This window comes from Triturus cristatus, chromosome 9 (genome assembly GCF_964204655.1).
Source record: "Triturus cristatus chromosome 9, aTriCri1.1, whole genome shotgun sequence".
Classification (NCBI taxonomy): Eukaryota; Metazoa; Chordata; class Amphibia; order Caudata; family Salamandridae; genus Triturus; species Triturus cristatus.
The window spans coordinates 88,405,755-88,424,667 of record NC_140592.1 but is presented as its reverse complement, the minus strand read 5'-3'; the positions used below and the strand labels follow the sequence as shown (position 1 = coordinate 88,424,667).

Below are 18,913 nucleotides of genomic sequence, written 5' to 3'. Positions count from 1 at the left end.
GCCCTTGACAGGTTCTGGAAGGGAGCATTCAGGTGCCTGGCTGAAAAACTGGGTTAGAACCTTCACAGCTCACCACGGCTAGCATTATTACACATCTCAGAGAATATAGGTGGGAACAGGTATAAGCGCCATTTGTTATTCCTTGGCCTTACCCTTACCAAATGGGACATAGCCCGCACTTGGAAAGCAGAATTCCCACCCCTGTTAGGGGTTTGGAAAAGGGGGGGATGAGCTTCTGTATGGGGTTGGAGGAGCCAGTGTTTTGGGCTAGGGGTTGCCTCCAAAAACACGTGCACATATGGAAGCACTGGGCAGATTACCAAGGCATTGTCCTGGCCCCACCGTCATCAAGATCTGCATTATTAGACTAAGAGGTACTGCTTTATGGCTAAATCTCAGACCACACCCACTGCCAATAGGCTGACGACAAGAATTATCAGCAGAGGTCGCGACAAAGGGACACAGACAGCCTTCTTGGATATGGGTCCTTCTTATTTATTTTCTTCGCAGCATGTTTCCTGTTCAACCACAAATACTAAACTGTTTATTATGCCATTTCTGAATTTTTGCATGTGTGTGTATATTATGGCTCATGGAGCACGATGATGGCAAACACCAATAAAATATGTTCTTTAAAAAAAAAACGCGGCCAGTTGATAGCATGTCCAGATGTCTGGCATGGGGAGCGTGTGATCAATGCATGTACTATGTCCTGATTGGATAAGTGTTCCTAACTTTATGTGGCATTTGACTTTATGGTGTTTTGGGAAAACACGCACCTCCCCCAGCCATGTGTGCTTTATTGGGGTCAATCTGCCTGAACCATTCTGGTGTTGCTGCGCCTATCTGCGGGTTTGATCTGGGAGTTTCTGTTTGTGCATTTTTCTGCTGGCTATGTGCTACCCCACCTGTGATCTGTCAATCAGTGACCTCGGGCCTGGGCCTCACGGCCTGCCTAACAACGTATTTCTGAGTTGGGGTTAAAGTGGAGTTCACAATGGGTACATTTGTCAATAATGATGCACTTTAGTTTTTGTACGTGAATGTATCGTTATTCACATTGACATCGACTTTTTCAATATTAAAGCTTTGAACCTGTGACTGTTAAATGGTGGGACATTGTCAGATTTAAATATGGCTGGGACACCCCATGTCGCAAAGATGCATCTAGTCTCTCAATGACTCGGTCTTGAATGGTAGATGAGAGTTCCTCAATTAAAGAAAATTGTGAGTATTTGTCCAAAATCATCATCAGGTGATGTCCATTGTCAAGTGGACCAAAAAAGTAAATGGCTACTTTCTCCCAAGCATGCTTCAGGAGTTCTGACATGTTTAAGGTGTGTTGAGTGGCTTTAGTAGAAAGGCAGTTTCACAGATGACCGGCTGTGAGTTACTTTTCAACCCGCTCATTGAGATACGGAAATAAGACTCTGTCAGAGAGCTCGTTTTGTGGCAACAATTCCACGATGTCCTTCGTGGGCCATTTCAATCATTTTCTTCAGCAGATTATCTGGAATCAGAATTCTCGACCCTCAGAATATAACTCCTTCCTCAGTTATGGACAGTTCACCTTTGACATTTTTGTATTTTTGATATTCACCATCACTAGTGAGAGGTGTTGGTTTCATGAATTATGCAATTTGATTATCTCTTTTAACTGTGGCATATCACTATCACAGCTCGTGGCAGTGATAATCTGGGCTAATAAAATGGCAGCTGGTGTGTTAGAATGAAATTGACTTAGGCCTTAACCGTCAAGGATGAAGTACTATGACCTTGTGTAGGCACTCTGGTAAAGAAGTCAGCAGGGTTCTTATAGTTCCCTGGACCATGCACAATGTTATGATTGTGCTCTTGTAGTTGTAGTCCCCAATGCGTGGAGGCATTTAGGCCTGGGGTTTTCCAAATATAGTTAGTAAAGCTTGATGATCAGTGACCAGCGTAAAAGGCTTTCCTTACTGAAATACTTGGAATTGTTCACAAGCCCATACCACAGCTAAACTTCCTTTTTCAGATAGTAAATAAGCATGTTCTGCTTTGAACAAACTCATACTTGCATGTACAACAATATGCCTTCGCGCATTTGAGTGCCCACTGTGCTGTGCAAGGATGGCACCTACACGACTGGCTAGTGTCGACCAACACCTCCAAATGAACGTTTGGATTGAAATATGCAGTTTCAGTAGCATTCTCAATGGCTTGTTTGATGTTCTTAAAATCTTTCTCATAATCCTGTGACCAGTAAAAAATGAAACCTTCTTTTTGTAAACTCTCTCAATGGAGCACTTACTGCGACAAAGTCTTGTATATATCTGGAACAGTAGCTGGCCACGCCAAGAAATAAAATCACCATTGAAGCATCTTGTGAAAGATCCACATTTGACAGCACTTGTACTTTAGCAGGATCAGATGTCATACCATCATCAGTAAAGATATGGCCAAAGAATTTTCACTTTGTCTTGTGGAACTCATATTTATCTTCATTGAAAGTCACACCTACATCCGCAAGCAAACAACATACTTGTGTGAGAGCTTTATCGTGCTCCTATTGTGTAGCTCAGAAAACAACTATGTCATCGCTAAAATTTAATGCATTTATGACAGGCTGTATGATACGTCAAATGACATTTTGAATAAGTTCTGCAGCCGATGACACACCAAAACTTGGACGTTTGTATCGAAACAGACTAACATGTGTAGAAAAGGTTGTGATGTACCTGCATTTTCTTCAAGTTCCAACTGATGATGGCGTTTATTAAAATCAAGGCGAGAGAAGACTTTTGCACCATTTAATTGTGCTATCACGTCAGTGATGTGTGGACCTGGATGTCGTTCTCGTTCAATTGCCTTGTTTGCCTGACGCATGTCAGTGCATATATGTACAGCTCCTTGAATGTCCTTTTTGGGCACTACCACTATGGGAGAAACCCATGGCGTGGGACCAGTAGACGCTCAAAGATATTATGCTTAAGTAACGATTCAAGTTCTTTTTCGACAGCATCTTGTAAATGAAAAGCAATTAATCTATGCCTTTGTGCAACAGAACAGACGTCCTCATTAATATGCAGCTTTACTTTCATAGTCTTAAGCTTTCCTTAACCATGAAACAATGAAGGGACTGACTTACTACTTTCGAGGTGAGCATTCATGTTGTAGTTTTTAAAGCTGTACCTTTGAACACATGGAAGGGTGCTTTTACCTTCGTTTTCTTGCGTTTCATCATCGCTAGAAATAAACCTTGACTTTTTAAGGGCGTTGATGCAGCCCATGCATACACCTTGGTTTACGATGGCGTACGTTTCAGTAATGGAGACAATTTATTATATTTCTCCTCAGGCATAATGACCACTGTCAATGATGAAAGATATCGAACAATCATTTACTTTCAGTGTAATCTTCGGACAATGTTTGATTGACTTTGGTGCTTTAGCTTGACGATTTTTCCTTGACTGACATGTTTCTTCACATGTGGCCAGTCCAACATGCACACGCTTTTCTGAGGTAAATATCGACATGGCACAACCATCTTCTTCACTTTCACTTGATACGTATATAGAAGAATTGTTTGTAGATGATTTGGATGACAATCGACTTTGTTCAGTATTGATTTGTCTTAACTGATGTCGTCGATTGGCCTTGTGCGTACGCGAACGTTGCTTCTGGAACGTTCAGACAGCCATTTGATCTTTGCGCCGTGACGTGCTTGCTTTTTCCTTGGCTTTGCAAACTGTCACAATGGTTCTCCTTCCCACAGACTTTACATGTCTGCCCAATAGCGGGATATTTACCTCCATGTCAAAACGAAAATCCACATCTAAAACACAACTTCTTTTTACGTCTAGATATCACCTTGTGTCCTTCTGTCTTTGGCTTACTTTTCACACTCATGACCGATTCATTCTGGGCACCTCCGTCCTCCATGTAGGCAGCCTGCCTGTCGACAAGCTCTCCAGCTCTGGCAGCCATTAGCACTCGCTAGACTAAGAGTTTCTCTCAGCATTTATTGTCTGAATGAGTAACGAGCATCCATCAATAACTCTAAGACGTATAGCTCCTTTGCCTTTAAATTCATTGAACTTACAGTGTTTAATGAGAATGTTGAATCTCTCCACAAATGAATCGATGATTTCACCAACCTTCTGTAGTTTTGACTGAAAATGTATCTTTCATAATCTACATTGGGCACTGGATTTAAATTGAGATTCAAAGATTCTTTAATCTGATGGTATATGGTTTCTTCATCAAATTGCGGCATCTTCCTTATGACTTCTTTTACACCATCACCAGCAAGATGTTTAAGGTTTTTGATAATCTTTTTGTTATCAGTTGCTTCAAGTGCATCAATAAATTGTCCAATGTCACTATCCACTAAATCCATTTATCACCAATAGTTTGTTTTTTGACGGTATCGTTAGGTAGTGGTGGTTTCAGGAATGCAGCAGCCCTGTAGACCAGTGCGGAATTTACTGACACCGCTGGTGGATCACTGTTGCTTGGTTTAGGCAACTCATCTGTGAGACCTTGCGACGTGCTGGCCTCTGGATCATCTTTAATGATAGCTGGAATCGTGACTTTCTTCACTGCCATCTAAAACATTTCACTATTCCGAAAGTCGCGCTCGGCTCTTTATTCTTCAAAGACCTGTGAAGTTGTTCTGAGCCCCACTCTACAGGTTTGGTGGCTGGCCAGTTCGGGTTTGGATGGCTCGGTAAGCACAACCTTGGGCATGTCTTCTTCAGTCACTTCACTGCAGTGATATAATGACTCTTTAATGGTTTGGGTAAGTTAATTATTTCTTCATTTCTAAATGTCAAGTTGCACTTTCTGACACCTGATTTATCTTTGCCTTGCAGAGCTTCTGTTCGCACCTTTATTTTGTCATTCTTGCAAATTTTGCTTATCAGTGATGCCCTTGGACACCCTGGTTGTATCCGACATCTGTGTTAACACACCGTATAACTATCTGGTGTGGCAGAGCGGGGTTACCTGTATGTATGGCCTGACCAGCAGGTGCTCAGCATGTAGATTCTCTGCAATTCCTTTTTTTGTCTACAACTGCTTCACAGCAGTCGGAGCTCTGCTTTTACTCCACATGCATTAAGCATCGATTCCATACCGCAGCAATGGCACACGTGGCATGCACAAGCAATTTGCATGAACTATGGCAAACTGGGAGAGCACTGTCCATCTTCGGGTTACTTAGCCTCTATCTCGTCACCATTTGTAGCGTCCTCCCCAGCCTGGGTACCCGCCAAAGACTATGCCACACATGGAACTTAGTATTACAGATCTTTATTCTTTTGCGTGCAACTGCGAATTCAACATTCTAAATCAGCCTTCATTGCATTCCGCTTTAACACTTACGTCACCACTCTACACAGTCTATCAGGAACCAAAAGCGTTCCGTCATTGCTAACTCGCAAGACACCACAGGCATGATCACTGGTTCAGATGGAACACCCAGAGGCATGAACATCGGGTGTCTTCATGCCATAGGGTCGTGAGATGTTAAACACCAACATCTTCAGAGGCTAGGAAAGGTGCATTGCACCTTAGGCACCAGAGACAGCACTCCCCACTCATCCTTCTAGATCAAAGGCAATGGGACACCTCAAAGGGATGGCGAACGTATGGAGTCAAGCCTACCTGAGTTTATACGGTTGCTTTGCAACTGGTATTTACCATATATAAGGGTGGGTTTGCAGTGGTTCTCACCCTATGGAATATGTTGTAGTAAACTTATATTTTCTTCAATTCTAAACTGCATATTACTTTTAACAACTGTAGCCTTTTCCTGTCGTGATATCAGATGTGATGGTATCACCCAACAAGTTTCTTTCTGTACCACAAATACATTTAAGGCAGCTTTCCGTTAAGGGGCAGAAACTCTTTAGTGTTGTGGCAGTAATCAGATGGTCAGATACATGTCAATGCTTGAGTCATAAGGATAGCCAGAAAGGACAGCTTTCAACATGGCAAGCCTTGGATGCTAAACGGCAGGGCCAGCCAGCTAAGGACACCCCACGGACAGGCATGGCACTCGCAGCCCACACTGAGCAGGGGCCAGTTAATCAGACAATCAGTAGCAACTTAAGCCTCAGTGCTATGGATGGGGCGCCCCCAAAAAAGGGTTTTGGTCAGTAAGGCTTATAATGATTGTTTGAAAACTGCTGAAAGTAATAAACCATTGTTTTGTATAAATGTTTGAATATATTTGAAATGTTTGAACTATTATCATATTGCCAACCTGTGAGCAGAGCATGTCATTTTTTGTAAATACAACTGTGGTCCCTGAACTCCAGAAGACTGAGCTGAATCTTTCAAAACAGAAGTATGGGTTTTACTGGCAGAGTGATTCAAGTGCATGGGTTACCAGAGTTGCAGGAGGAAAGAGATGAGCAAAGGCAGTCTTTTAAGTGTGAACAATACACAGACAAAGGGCCGACATCTTTTAGATTTCACCCAATAAGCATGCATGGCTCTGCCCTATCATCCGAGGCACAGCCACCAAGTTAAAAGCCTGCCCTCCCTGCCACCACCCTAATCTCAGGAATACTTTTAAGCATAAATACTTGTATTTGCTTAATGAGATTCCTAAAGTGTGCTCCTATCCAATTAACATGTTGCATGTTGTCGGTCTTTGTACAATGAAAAAGGTTTTTCTCAAGCTTCATTAAAATATAAAGAACAGGTACCACAAGAGCATCAGCAGAGCAAGCTCCCCTCGGACATACAGTGGCAGGTGAAGTTTTGTATATACACAGAAAGCAAAAGATCCCCATACATCCTACAGTTACAGCCTATGGAGCACCAGCCTATGATATCCTCACATAAACAAACCAAATACAATACAGGCAGAAGATGTCCAAGCCCCATAAACAGGTAAATGAAGTGCAAAGGTTCAACATCCAGAACAAGATTTAGCGCTATCTTTTCAAACACACAAAAACACAGTTGCGGCCAAGGCAGAAACAGTGCATGTTGTACACATACACACACCACTCAAAACAGATGCTGCACAGCAGTGCCACCAGGATCTCAGGCCTAGATCAATAATTGGTTGGAGAAGGCTGGGTGAGGCGTGCCGACGATCTTCCAAGAATAACTACAAACCACCACTTTTAAACACCTACGTCTAACAGTCTGAGAATTCATGCAGGGATTCTCCACATCCTTTTTCCTTCTCATGAGCATTCCTACAAACATACAGACATCAGAGAACAATGGAGCTATAAGAGAGGTTTTCCTGGACACTTTCTTGGTCATATCGCTAAACCACCCTCTGCATCATGAATGACTTGTACATCTAGTCCAATAAACATTCCTGCCAGAAACGTGAGATCCTTTACAACAAACTTGGAAGCTCTTAATGTCTCTCAGCCCATGTCTGGTGCTACATACAGCCAGCCATTCACTTGATATAATCTCCGCAATGTCTGGACTTATCACTAACACAGGGAATTAACCTACCTTTTGGAGTGATCGCCACTTCATCTCCTTTACCATAAACCTCCCTTCAAAACCAAATGCTATCTAAATCAGGTAGAGAAAATGGAACAATTGGGGGTTCTCAGAACTTGATTATCACGTCTTAGAGGCCTAAACACCTGGCCAGATAACAACCTTTACTGATGGCTGTCCAATGCAAGTGACATAGCCATAACATCCAGAGCTGCCGACTTTAGAACTTGGGATCCAGGTTGGAGTCTCCGCGTCGGCTCAACATTCTGCGATTCTGGGCAAAGCACTTCATTTTCCCTTGCCTAAAAAAACCAAATTCATTTGTCTTTATGTAATCTAACTGGTGCAAATGTAAACCGTTCCAATCGCATTGGTTCGAGTTTGCTCTATATAAAACTGCAACAACATAAAATATCATGTTCAAAACATTTACACACCCTAATTGGAAAACTGCCTTGAATCAAATAAAAAAAGATCAAGTCACATATGGCTTCTCTCAAACACGCCAATGGAAAAAAATCTATAAGCACATACAACAAAACCCACTCTAGGGACTCAACCGGACCCACTAATCATCAATCAAGAAAACAAGATGACTACATAACTCAAATAAGATCACCAATGCCAAGTGTGTAACAAGGGATCTCCACTGGAACTTCATAGCATTGAGAAAACCAGATTGCTGTCCCGAAACGATTCATTAGTCTTAAAAAGTCTATAACTCCAAAGTGGACAACTGTGTGGTTAAAGCTGCTGAACTATCATCTAGCCAACAAGATTTAAAACCATCTGAAGCCAATATATAGAAAATTAGGTCAACCAACAAGCATCCAATACTTGATTTAGTCATGCAACTCTCAGCTTTGGAAATACACAACCCGGTGAAGAAGAGTGAACCTGCAGTTTCACCTACAGACACCAGAGCACCACAAAATCCCTGACCACCACAAATTATCAAAAAGATTATTTAATCTATTGCCTCTATTACCAAAGCAATGATTATCAACAACTACTCCCTATCATCTGGTACCCTCCCACAGGAACTCTAAATGTCATATAAATTAAACAATCAACCTTTTTATTTGATCTGATCACCAGTTTGCCAAGTAGGCTAGCCTCAGCACCTAACATTATCTCTGATCCGTACGCAAGAGTTGGTATTAATTTGGCCTTCATTACTGGTTCTTGCCAACGATAAAATTGTATAATTGAGTGGCTGGGCTTTCCCCTTGATCACCTTTCTCTGGGGTACAAATGTGCCTCTTGCATCTATTTTAACACTTAAGTATACATAGGTAGATGCCTCATCTATTGTGCTTCCTTTAAGATGCCATCTACAAGTTTTTTTGATGCATCGAATAAATGCAATCACATTTGTTTTTTTGCTGTTTACTTTCAGGTCATTCTTATCTGCATATATGCCAAGACACTTAAGTAGCCTTTGAAGGTCTATTTGTGTATTACTCAGAAGTAGCAAGTCATCCGCATACAGGACATTTGTCAGTTGTTGAGCACCCAAACTCGGGGCATGAGCTATCTGCCCATCCAATTCTTTCGAAACATCTGAAATATATAATTAAACAAAAAGGGGGCTACTACACAGTCTTGTTTTAGCCCTATTAATGTTTGAACTTTCTTTGACATGTGGGTACCATCTCCGATCTTTATCTGAACCCACGTGTCCGGGTATATTAACCTGATTGCTCACATATGTTAGACGGAATTCCCTATTGCTGGAGCTTGGCCCACAACCTATTAAGTGGATCACAGTCAAAGGCTGCCTTAAAGTACACAACCAAGTCAGATGACCCTCTTATCAAAACCTCCTCTTCCACCCCCCACAAGTATAACTGGCATGTCAAATGTATGTTTTAACTCACAAATGGCAAACCATTATTGAATGAAACAACATGGATCAGTGCAGAACCCACAGTCCTTCACAACCCTGACATAAAGTCCTTAGAAGCCAAAAAATATTCAGTCACTTCTTGATGATACATGAGAACCCCTGACCATGGCAAGGGAAAAAAAACATGCTGGCCAACCCAGAACGGTGTAAGGCAGAATACTTTGGAACACAGTAAGCCCCACTCCTCATGGTCTCCTTCAAGATGAATAATAAAACAGCACTATTCCGGAAATTATTGTCCAGGCCAAAAGCAATCTCTGCATGTCACAAGACCAGATCTTGGCAGTGAAGACTCTGTCATAACTTCGCCACTTGTTTCCGGTCCAGGGAAGACCTGGCATGACAGTTCAGGCTGGACTGTTCCCACGAGGAACCGGGTCAAGACTGATTTGCATATGGTTGGGTCTGAACTGGGGTGGCGAAGTGAGCTAAAGAAAGATGATGAATTCAACCCAGATCTGTGACTGGGGGTGAGTGTCTGAAACATTTTAGCGCTCCGTCCATCTTGTGTTTGCTCAGGACTTCCCTACTGCCAGCCGACTATTTAATGCTGCACAAACAAATGATGGATGGAATGCTGAACAAATCAAACATTCGTCCCAGTCAAGAGATCTGGGTTAAATCCATTGTTCGTTTGCTCACCATGTCATCTCAGTTTGGACACAGCCATATGCAAATCAGTCTTGACTCTGCTCCTCATGGGAACAGTCCAGCCGAACTGCCAAGCCAGGTCTTCCCTGGACCGGAAAGATACATCCTGGGACCAGTTACGGGGTATCACCCTTCATCAGCCAGGCTAGCTTGAATCCAGTGGCACTGCGAGCAAGGGACCTACATCTGGGCATACCCATGCCACTTAGGGCAAAAATTGTTGTGCAAACAAATGGACAGAATGCTAAACAAATCATACATTCACCCCCAGTCAAGAGATCTGGGTTAAATCCATCGTTCTTTTGCTCACCATTCCACCCCAGGACCGGAAACAAGCATCCTTGGACCAGTTTCCGGGTATCACCCCACATCAGCCAGGCTAGCTTAAATCCAGTGGCACAGTGAGCAAGGGAACCACGTCTGGGCATACCCATCCCACTTAGGACGAAAACCTATCCCAGGATGCTCGTTTCTGGTCCAGGGAGGACCTGGTTTGGCAGTTCAGGCTGGACTATTCCCTTGAAGAGCAGGGTCAAGACTGATTTGCATGTGGCTTAGTTCAAACTGGGGTGGTGAGCAAAAATGTGATTGATTAAACCCAGATCTTTGTGACTGGGGATGAATGTTTGCATTGCCAAGCATTCCGTCCATCAGTTGTTCTTTTCGCTTTAGCTCACTACTTAAAGCAGTCTAATCAAATAAATGCAATGTTACATGCACAGGTAAAGACAAGGAGAGAAAGAGGGAAAGCTTGCTAGCAAGGAGTGACTTTTGGCAAAAAACAAGTATTAAAATAAATCACAAAAACGCAGCCTCTAGGAAAAATAGAATGGATGCGGAGTCTGCCAGAAAAAGGTTTTCAAACCCCAGTAGTGTTGTCGCACAAAGGTACTCTCTAAGGTTGAACCTTTACAACAAGTAATGTGTAAACTCTGCTTCAGAGAAGTATTTAATATACAAATGTTTACACACATAAAAATGATACCTTCCCGAAAACACAATATTGGGAAAATACTTACAGTTATGTGAACACTGGGGGATAATCATTGCAATGTTGTAGTAATCGAAGCAAATGCCACATCTTAACAGTTCGTCGATAACCTGCGAAGAAAAGTATTTCATGAAAAGTTTACTCAATGGTACAGAGTATACACACGCCATCTGGAGAGGCAGATTTCTGGGCAGCAGAACCGAAGACTAGCATTAAAATGTTCCGCTTGGAGGCGCATGTTGAGTCCATCAACTACGAGTGATGCCACAATGCTGTACCAACATATGGTGCTGTTCAGCGATATGGAATACATAACACTAGTAACTACTTAAATATTAAAACAACCCTGCCATTTTACTTCAAGAACTACTCAGAGCTGAATTATCACATATGCGAGACATAAGAAAGTATGCAATGCTGTACATTAAGCTAAAGCAGCATTTTGGACCACAGACATGGGCAATAACATGAGATATTGTCTTTTACCTAACCCATGGGTGTGAACCATTTGTGAAAGTGCATAAGAATGGTGAGAGGCAACAACTAGCTTTACTAACTAGCTTCAAAATCTGTAATGCTAATAGCACATGGATGTGCCATTCGCTACACACTCTCTCTACCAGTGACTCTCATGTTCAAGTTCAACCCCTGAAATGAGTTGTCTGTTGTGTTAAAGATTGCAGAGCAGTCTAATACAGCAGGAACCGGTGTGTAAGCAGATTAGCTGAGTCACAACATTTCCATGAAAGTTTCCGTCATACATGGACCCTTACATGGAAGCTTACATTTTGATGCTGCATAAATTAATCACTGCTAACTAAGCACTCATGCATTATGGACAAGAGTCGAGAGCTATGGGCCTTTAATGAAGAGGTGGGCAATTAGCAGGTCATTATTTCCAGGTAAGGAAACATAGGGGTATTTGCACCCCTACCTCTAAGTTATCCCCACTACACTTTATGCCCTGAAATCCTGCCCATCTATGTTCCAGGCAAACAAAACTGATCATCTATTCATTCAACGGTAAAGTTGGTCACCCAGCCCCATCCTCTCTGAGGTAAGCTCGGGCACTTGTTATATTATGTGCATTTTTAAACTGCACTATCACATGCGAGGGTATCCTGGCACTGAACAGGTGTGTGTGCAAAACCCTGCTTAGGGTAGGTTGGTTTATTGAAAAGCCAGGACTTTACCTTCTTGTGGAATTCAATCAGTGAGGAGGCTTGGTGTGGAGTGGGGGGTTGTTACAAGCATTAGCAGCAATGTAACATGTGCATGTTCTCCTAATCTGGTTCTGTGCATGCGTGGAATGTGTGCAAGTAGGAATCCAGTGGAGGTGACTGAGTGATTGGTAGAAGGAAATGTTCAGGTAGGTGGGGGCCTAAGTTGTGAGTCCCCTGAATGTGTGTTTGAGGAGTGTGAAATGAGCACGTTTGTGTATTGGGAGCCAGTGGAGGTCCCGGAGGTGTGGTGTGATGCAAGTTCTGCGTAGGAGAATGAATCTGACTGCAAAGTTCTGGATGGTTTGTAGTCTTCTGTTGAGTTCCTTGTTGTTCCCGTAGTTTAACTTGCTGGTGACTAGTGCAAGGCATTGCTTGGGAGTCATTTGAAAATCTTCCTCAGTGTCTTCAAGGTGTGGAAGCAAGTTGGAGTGATGGTGTTGACTTGTGCGGTCATGTCAGTTTGCTGTCAGTGATGATTCAGGGGTTCCTGGCCTGGGTGCTGGGTTCAGGTCCAAGATCAGCCAGCCACAAGGTGAGCCCCATGGCGAAGTTTTTTTTCCTTCGGTCTTGTCGATGTTAAGCTGGAGTTTAACATCGACAAGCTTCAGTCATACAGGCAGATAACTTGTTTCTTGTATTTGGGGTCTTGTCCGAGAGGAAGAGTATGAGTTGCGTGTGGTCGGTATAGAGAATTTTGATGTCACGTCTGCAAATGGCATTGGCCAGAGGTATCATGTATGTGTTAAAGAGGGTAGAGCTAAGCAAGGTACCTTAAGGCACTCCACAGATAAGTTTGCAAGCTTCCGAGGAGTAATGTGCCAGGCTGACAGCGTGTGTTCCATCTGTTAAGAAGGAGCAGATCCGGTGGAAAGTTGGTCCTTGGATGCCTATGTGTGCAGGCAGCTGATGAGGATGGGGTGAGAGACCATGTCAAATGCTGCAAAGAGGTCCAGGAGAAGGAGGGCTGCCATGTCTCCTCTGTCAAGGATCATGTAGATGTCGTCTGTGGTGGCGATGAGTGCTGCTTCTGTACTGTGGTGCCCGAATCTGCAAATAATTGCTTTGAGGAGCTGGAGGTTACTGAGGTGCTCAGTGAGGCGTTGGTCGATTAGTTTCTCTAAGGCCTTGTCCAAGTAGGGTAGGAAGGAGATGGGTCTGTAGTTGCGAGCATGGCTGGGTCAGTTGATGGTTTCTTGAGCAGGGGCGGGACGGTGGTTTGTTTCCAGGTGTCCAGGAAAGTTGCTGAGTCGCTGGAGGCATTCAGGATGGGTGTTAATGCTTCGTTGATAGGTAAGTGTACTTTGGTAAAGGTGTGCTGGGGGCAAGGGCCAGGTGGGGGAAGCCAGAGCAGATGATCTTTATGTTAGCAGCAGTTTCAACTGTGGTGACAGACCCAAAAAAGGTCAGAGTTCGTTCTTTGGTCACGGTGGAAAGTTGAGTTACAACGGTGACGGGATCTGGTTGAGGGTCGGTGTTGCCGTATATGGAGGCGATTTTGTTACAGAAGAATTCTGAGAGCTTGTTGAAAAGGTCTTGCGAGGGGGTGTGGTCTCTGGAAGCAGCAGTAGGCACAATGAAATCGTTGTTAATGGCGAACATTTCCTTACTGCTGTTTGCGTCAGCTTTGATGCATTCTGCAAAAGCTGTGTGCTTGGTGTTCTGTATCTGCTAGTGGTAGTGTCTTAGGGAGGATTTGAAGATGTCTTTATCCATGGTTTCTTGACTGGTTCTCAATTTCACTCCGGTTGCTTGTAGTGTTGTTTCGTCAGCTTGAGATCTCTGTGTGCCAGATGGCTTGTGATTGGGCTCTTGTCATTGGGTTGCACTAGAGGGGAGCCAGGGAGTCAGCGCATTCGGTGATCCGGCTGTTGAGATTTGTGATGGCTTTCAGCAAGTTTCAGGAGAACTTAGGCGGGAAAGCAGAGAGGGTGGAAAACCAGTCCACTTATGTGATGCTTTTCCAGCTGTGGCAGGCAGGTCCAGAGGTGGTAGGTCTGTAGTGGAGCAGGATGGGTATACTGAAGCTGACAAGGATGTGGTCTACTTAGGTCAAGTTGCTGGCTTGTCAACTTTAATGTTGCCAAGTGAGTAGAAAATCGGTTCCAATAGGTAAGTGCCCGGCAATGTGGGTGGGTTCCCTAACATGCTAAGTGGGTTGAGCGTGCGGAGGAGTGAGGCAGGGTAGAGGAGAGTAAGGAGAGGACCAGGTTCCTGGCACTGGGCATAGTTGAGGAGCGGATGGGTGCAGATGGGCTTGCCTTTGCCACGGCTGCGCTATGGGCATCATTAACTATGTCCTGGTGGGGGGAGCTCAGGGGGCAGTGTTCAATGTGCAGATGGATGATGGGAAATTAAATCCTCTTGCTTGGCTTACTCTTTTAAAGAAAGCTCTAACAGGAAACCAATGATGTCACTTCCTGTGCAGATGGCTGATGCACTTCACACTGCATATCAAAATTGTAATATTCATGTTGAGAGAGTCAGGAGTCACTTATTTTCCTTTTCACCCTAGTACGCCATTTTTTAAGTTAGGGCAACTTTGTTTTGAATAAGCCTATTCCCAGAGTATGACCTGATTTAGCTCACTTCCTCGAAGGATGATTAGATATGCCTCAATTATGGTACTCCACCCTGTGTTCTTTGGAGGCTTTTTCATCGCTGACTTCTGTCGTTATCCTCCACTTTGCTCATCCGCACCACCCAACTAGCCTGTGAGACAGTGCTTAAAGGCACTTTTTGGAGCTTTCCATCGACCGCTCTAAGCCATTTCCATTTGTTTTGAATACATTCTACTGCACATGATTTTTGTACACATTAATATGCCCCCACGCCTTAAGACACTTCTCTGGGGTGATGCTTTCAAAAATAAATATGCTATTTTTCTTAGGCAGTTTCATTCCTTTTATGACGGTGATAATTTAAGAATATATTTGTCACTTTCTTGAAATGCAGCTGGAATTAAGTTCTTTGAAGCGTTGCAATATTTAGTTTCCTGTTGATTCTAGTCTTTATGCTTTGTTGGTTCTATGTGTCCATTTGCTTTCATTATCTTATCTCTTGAGAATGTTGCAGGATTCTCATCTCTTTTTGATGCCACATCTGGGCAAGTATTTATTTGCAAAACATGACAATTGGGGGCCCACCACTGAGGCGAATGAAGGCATCTCCCGGGGGCTACAGCTCGGCCCAATTATCAGGGCAGACAAATGCTGCAACTGAAAGTTATGTCTTTGAATCACATACCACAGGAGTCAGAACGATATACAGAAGCAGTCGTCTTTCAAAGAACCTGTATATGCCTAGCCGAACCATCTGGAAGGAATGCAGTAGAAGTAGGAAACTAATGAGCAACAGAGCAATGTATGGCCAACCTGAGAAGTCAAAGAGGCTCAATCGAAGGAGAGACAGACACCAAGGTCAGGTTCGCGAATACTTCCATAATGTGCGGGGTCCTGGTCTGTGGCCTGAGCTCACGCTGGATTCGCCCAACTATAGTTTTCGTGGCATTGTAGTAATCTGGAGCAATTCTTTAGCTTACTTTGGTTTTTTATAGCTCTCCTCTCTATCCTTGTATGGATATGTTTGCCCCTGCCTCTCTTCTATCAGACAGTGCAGCGCATAGGCCATGTGCATCACAGTGATACAACATTCATAACACAGTCCTCACTGACCAATGACATTATGAGACTCAAACCCGATCATTCATGCTCTTTTTTGTACCTGGTGCAAGACACACACAAAAATAAGGTGGGGTCTATTACGATGTCGGTCAGACGAGCGTCCGACCGATACCGTAGCAAAATGGAATCCGCCTGACAATTAGTCTGCAGTTCCACCCGCCGAGTGATGATGCAGATGCCTTATGTGCAGTAGAAAACATCAATTTTTGAATTATAGCTTGGCCGGCGGCCAGAAAAAGGTGGCAGCACAGACAAACTGTAATAGAAAAATGTATGTTTTCAACCATCCATGCACCTTGTGCCACATGACGCATGGCTGCTTGGTGGGTACACCACAGGTGCCCCCCAGGCCTCATAGCAGAGGTGACGGGGCCGTGCTCCCAAAGTCCATTTCCGACAGCCTTTCTATGACGGTCGGACCGCCATTGAAAGGCTGTGAGAACCGTGCATTATAATCTCCAAGCTGGTGCCTGAGCAGGTACGCCTCCATTCTGGGGATTACGATCCAACCTCCGCCCCCATGGACTCCGTGAGCCTGTCGGAAGCGGAGCGGTATTCCCCCATGGGTTTCCTTCCGACCACCAGTATCGTAATACGACGGTTGGACGGAAACCTCTGATGTCGGGCGGAATGCCTCAGACGAGTGTACACCATGTGCTCACTACACCATAGGGCAGGGGTCTTCAAACTGGGGGAGGGCCCCCTAGGGAGGTCTCAAGTGATCCCAGGGGGAGAGGCCAGGCTCTGGCCAAAAGAAGCATTGTGCTGATAACATTGCTTAGTTTTTAGCTGGAAAAAACAAGTGGCAGTAAGCTGCTCTGTAAATGGCCATCACGAACATCTCTTGTCATTTATATCCTGGATGGGGGAAGGTTTTAAAAAGGTAAGGGACTCCAAATACCCCTCCCCCGTTTCTAATAATCACACTGTGGATATTTTTACTCATTATTAATGCTTGCTTAACCAGAACAGCATGTTGGGCAATCATGCATTTGATTGCGTTTTTAAAATGGTAATTGAACAGAACAGTATGTTGGGCAATCATGCATTTGATTGTGCTTTTAAAATGGTAATTGAACTTAACTGCAATGTTTAAATAAGTCTAGACCTATTGAAACACTGCCAATTTAATAGAATAATTGTGAAAAATGTTGAGTGGGGCCCTCGATTATTTTATCACGGGGTGCAGCATTAAAAAGTTTAAAGACCACTGCCTTAGGGTATGTTTACGGCATATTGGAGAAATTTAACAGTTCAACTTAATCTATTGGCCTGTCTGTAGATCAGGGAATGTTGATGACTGATCACTTGTTATCCGACTGGCTTTGGTCTGCCCAATTCACAATTCTGAAAGTACTAGCAGCTGACTAGCTGCTACAGAAAGTTGTTGGGCAGATTACCCATAAAACTGCACAAGTTGTCTGTTTTCGGGTACTGCAATGGTGGGATAATTCTTAGGAGTTGTATCAGGATTACCTGAAGTCATTGTTTATCTCTGTATTTCATAGCCCAAAGTCAAGGGGATCAGAACCTAATAGGAAGATCAACGGTTGATTCTCTGATAAGAGGGGGGCGGGGGTGGGGGAGATAGACGCTCTTATATCATGAAAAAGAGCTGAGTGAATCTAGGCTGAAACAGGGCTATTTTAAAACTGTACCTCGGAGTAATTGGTCCCTACACAGATTACACACAGCCAGGAAGAGTGAGAGCTTGTTATTTTGCACATGTTCAAAGACCAATTGTGACACTGTGCACATTCTCTGGGAATGCTAGAAATGTAATAATTACTGGACATATATATTGAAAGAAATTAAGGTAGGATCAGACAAACTTACTGACTGTGTAAATCACACTACCTCACAACACATCTGACATCCAAGAAGTTGTACACCAGCACCAAAGATGGCTAGTGACCAATATGGCTATAATAAAATTGGAACACAGATTCTGGAAAACACCAGCAAGACCCTCCCACAATTCAGCAGTACATGACGAGTTTAACATGACAAGTTTAACATGACATCATACGGAAAAAAAACTATCTACAAATTGAACGACCAAAAGGCTAAATTTGAGGAATTATGGGGAAGCTTCCTTAATAAGTGAAATTATTCTAAATCTACATTATACTTGCACATTAAGTTGTGTTTGATTGTGGCTGGGAGGCGGGAGCAACAAACTGTTTTAAGGTGGATGGGGCACCTGTTTTTCATTTTCACATTTTCGGTCTTGTTTCTATAAATATTATATCTCTGTTGTGGACCATGAGTTTATGATCTACTGTGAAAATCGATTTGGTGAATACTCTGTACCGGTATGATAAAATATCCTTGTGGATCTTTGCTTCTGTTCCGTAATTAACGGTTGAGTATGACGAGAACTTTGAAAATGCCATGCCACTAATAGGACATTTCTTCTCCTGTGGTTTAACAATAGCTGGTTCCATGCCTTGATGGTGAGGTAGGGTACCCAAAGGCATGTCTTGAAAAAGAATAATATTCACTGACTTCTGGATACAGTGGTGATTTTACCCAGTTTTAATTGGGATCGTCAATTGAATAGACGTGAAATGTAGTTGGGTGATTTATGGATGCGGGCCACTATTCGTCCCTGGAGTAAAGACTATGTTGGCTCTATCAAGGATTGTTTCTTATTCGGATAGAAGTTTTAATATACTGCGAAAAAGATCTGACTGAGCCTTTCAGGTTGCCATTGTCAGTAATTCAATTAGCTCCTCTAATGTGGATGTTATTGATTCTTGATCTGTTTGACTGTTCATTAATGCCACGAAGCAAGTATTTTACAGTCTCCCATCTCTTTCAGCATTGTCCTAATTGCTACTTGGTCGCTCAACAGGTCAACCAAGACAATTTCCTAAATGTTCTTCCAAGCAGTATATAAATACGATTCAAGTATTTGACAATAGACTATTCTCTACTTGAGTTTATTCATCTGCAAGTTCAGTCCTTCCTGCAGCTACTTACAGGTCCCTTTTTG

At 43.3% G+C, this 18,913-nt stretch overlaps 1 protein-coding gene across 3 annotated transcripts in view; it reads right to left on the bottom strand.

Moving 5' to 3' along the window:
• RAD18 (RAD18 E3 ubiquitin protein ligase) overlaps nt 1-18,913 on the bottom strand; it is a 588,315-nt gene that overhangs the window by 552,629 nt on the left and 16,773 nt on the right. For all 3 annotated transcript variants that reach the window (XM_085624487.1, XM_085624486.1, XM_085624485.1), the window contains exon 2: nt 11,041-11,122. In XM_085624487.1, coding sequence (XP_085480613.1) covers nt 11,041-11,122 — 82 coding nt within the window. The remainder of the gene's footprint in view (nt 1-11,040; nt 11,123-18,913) is intronic.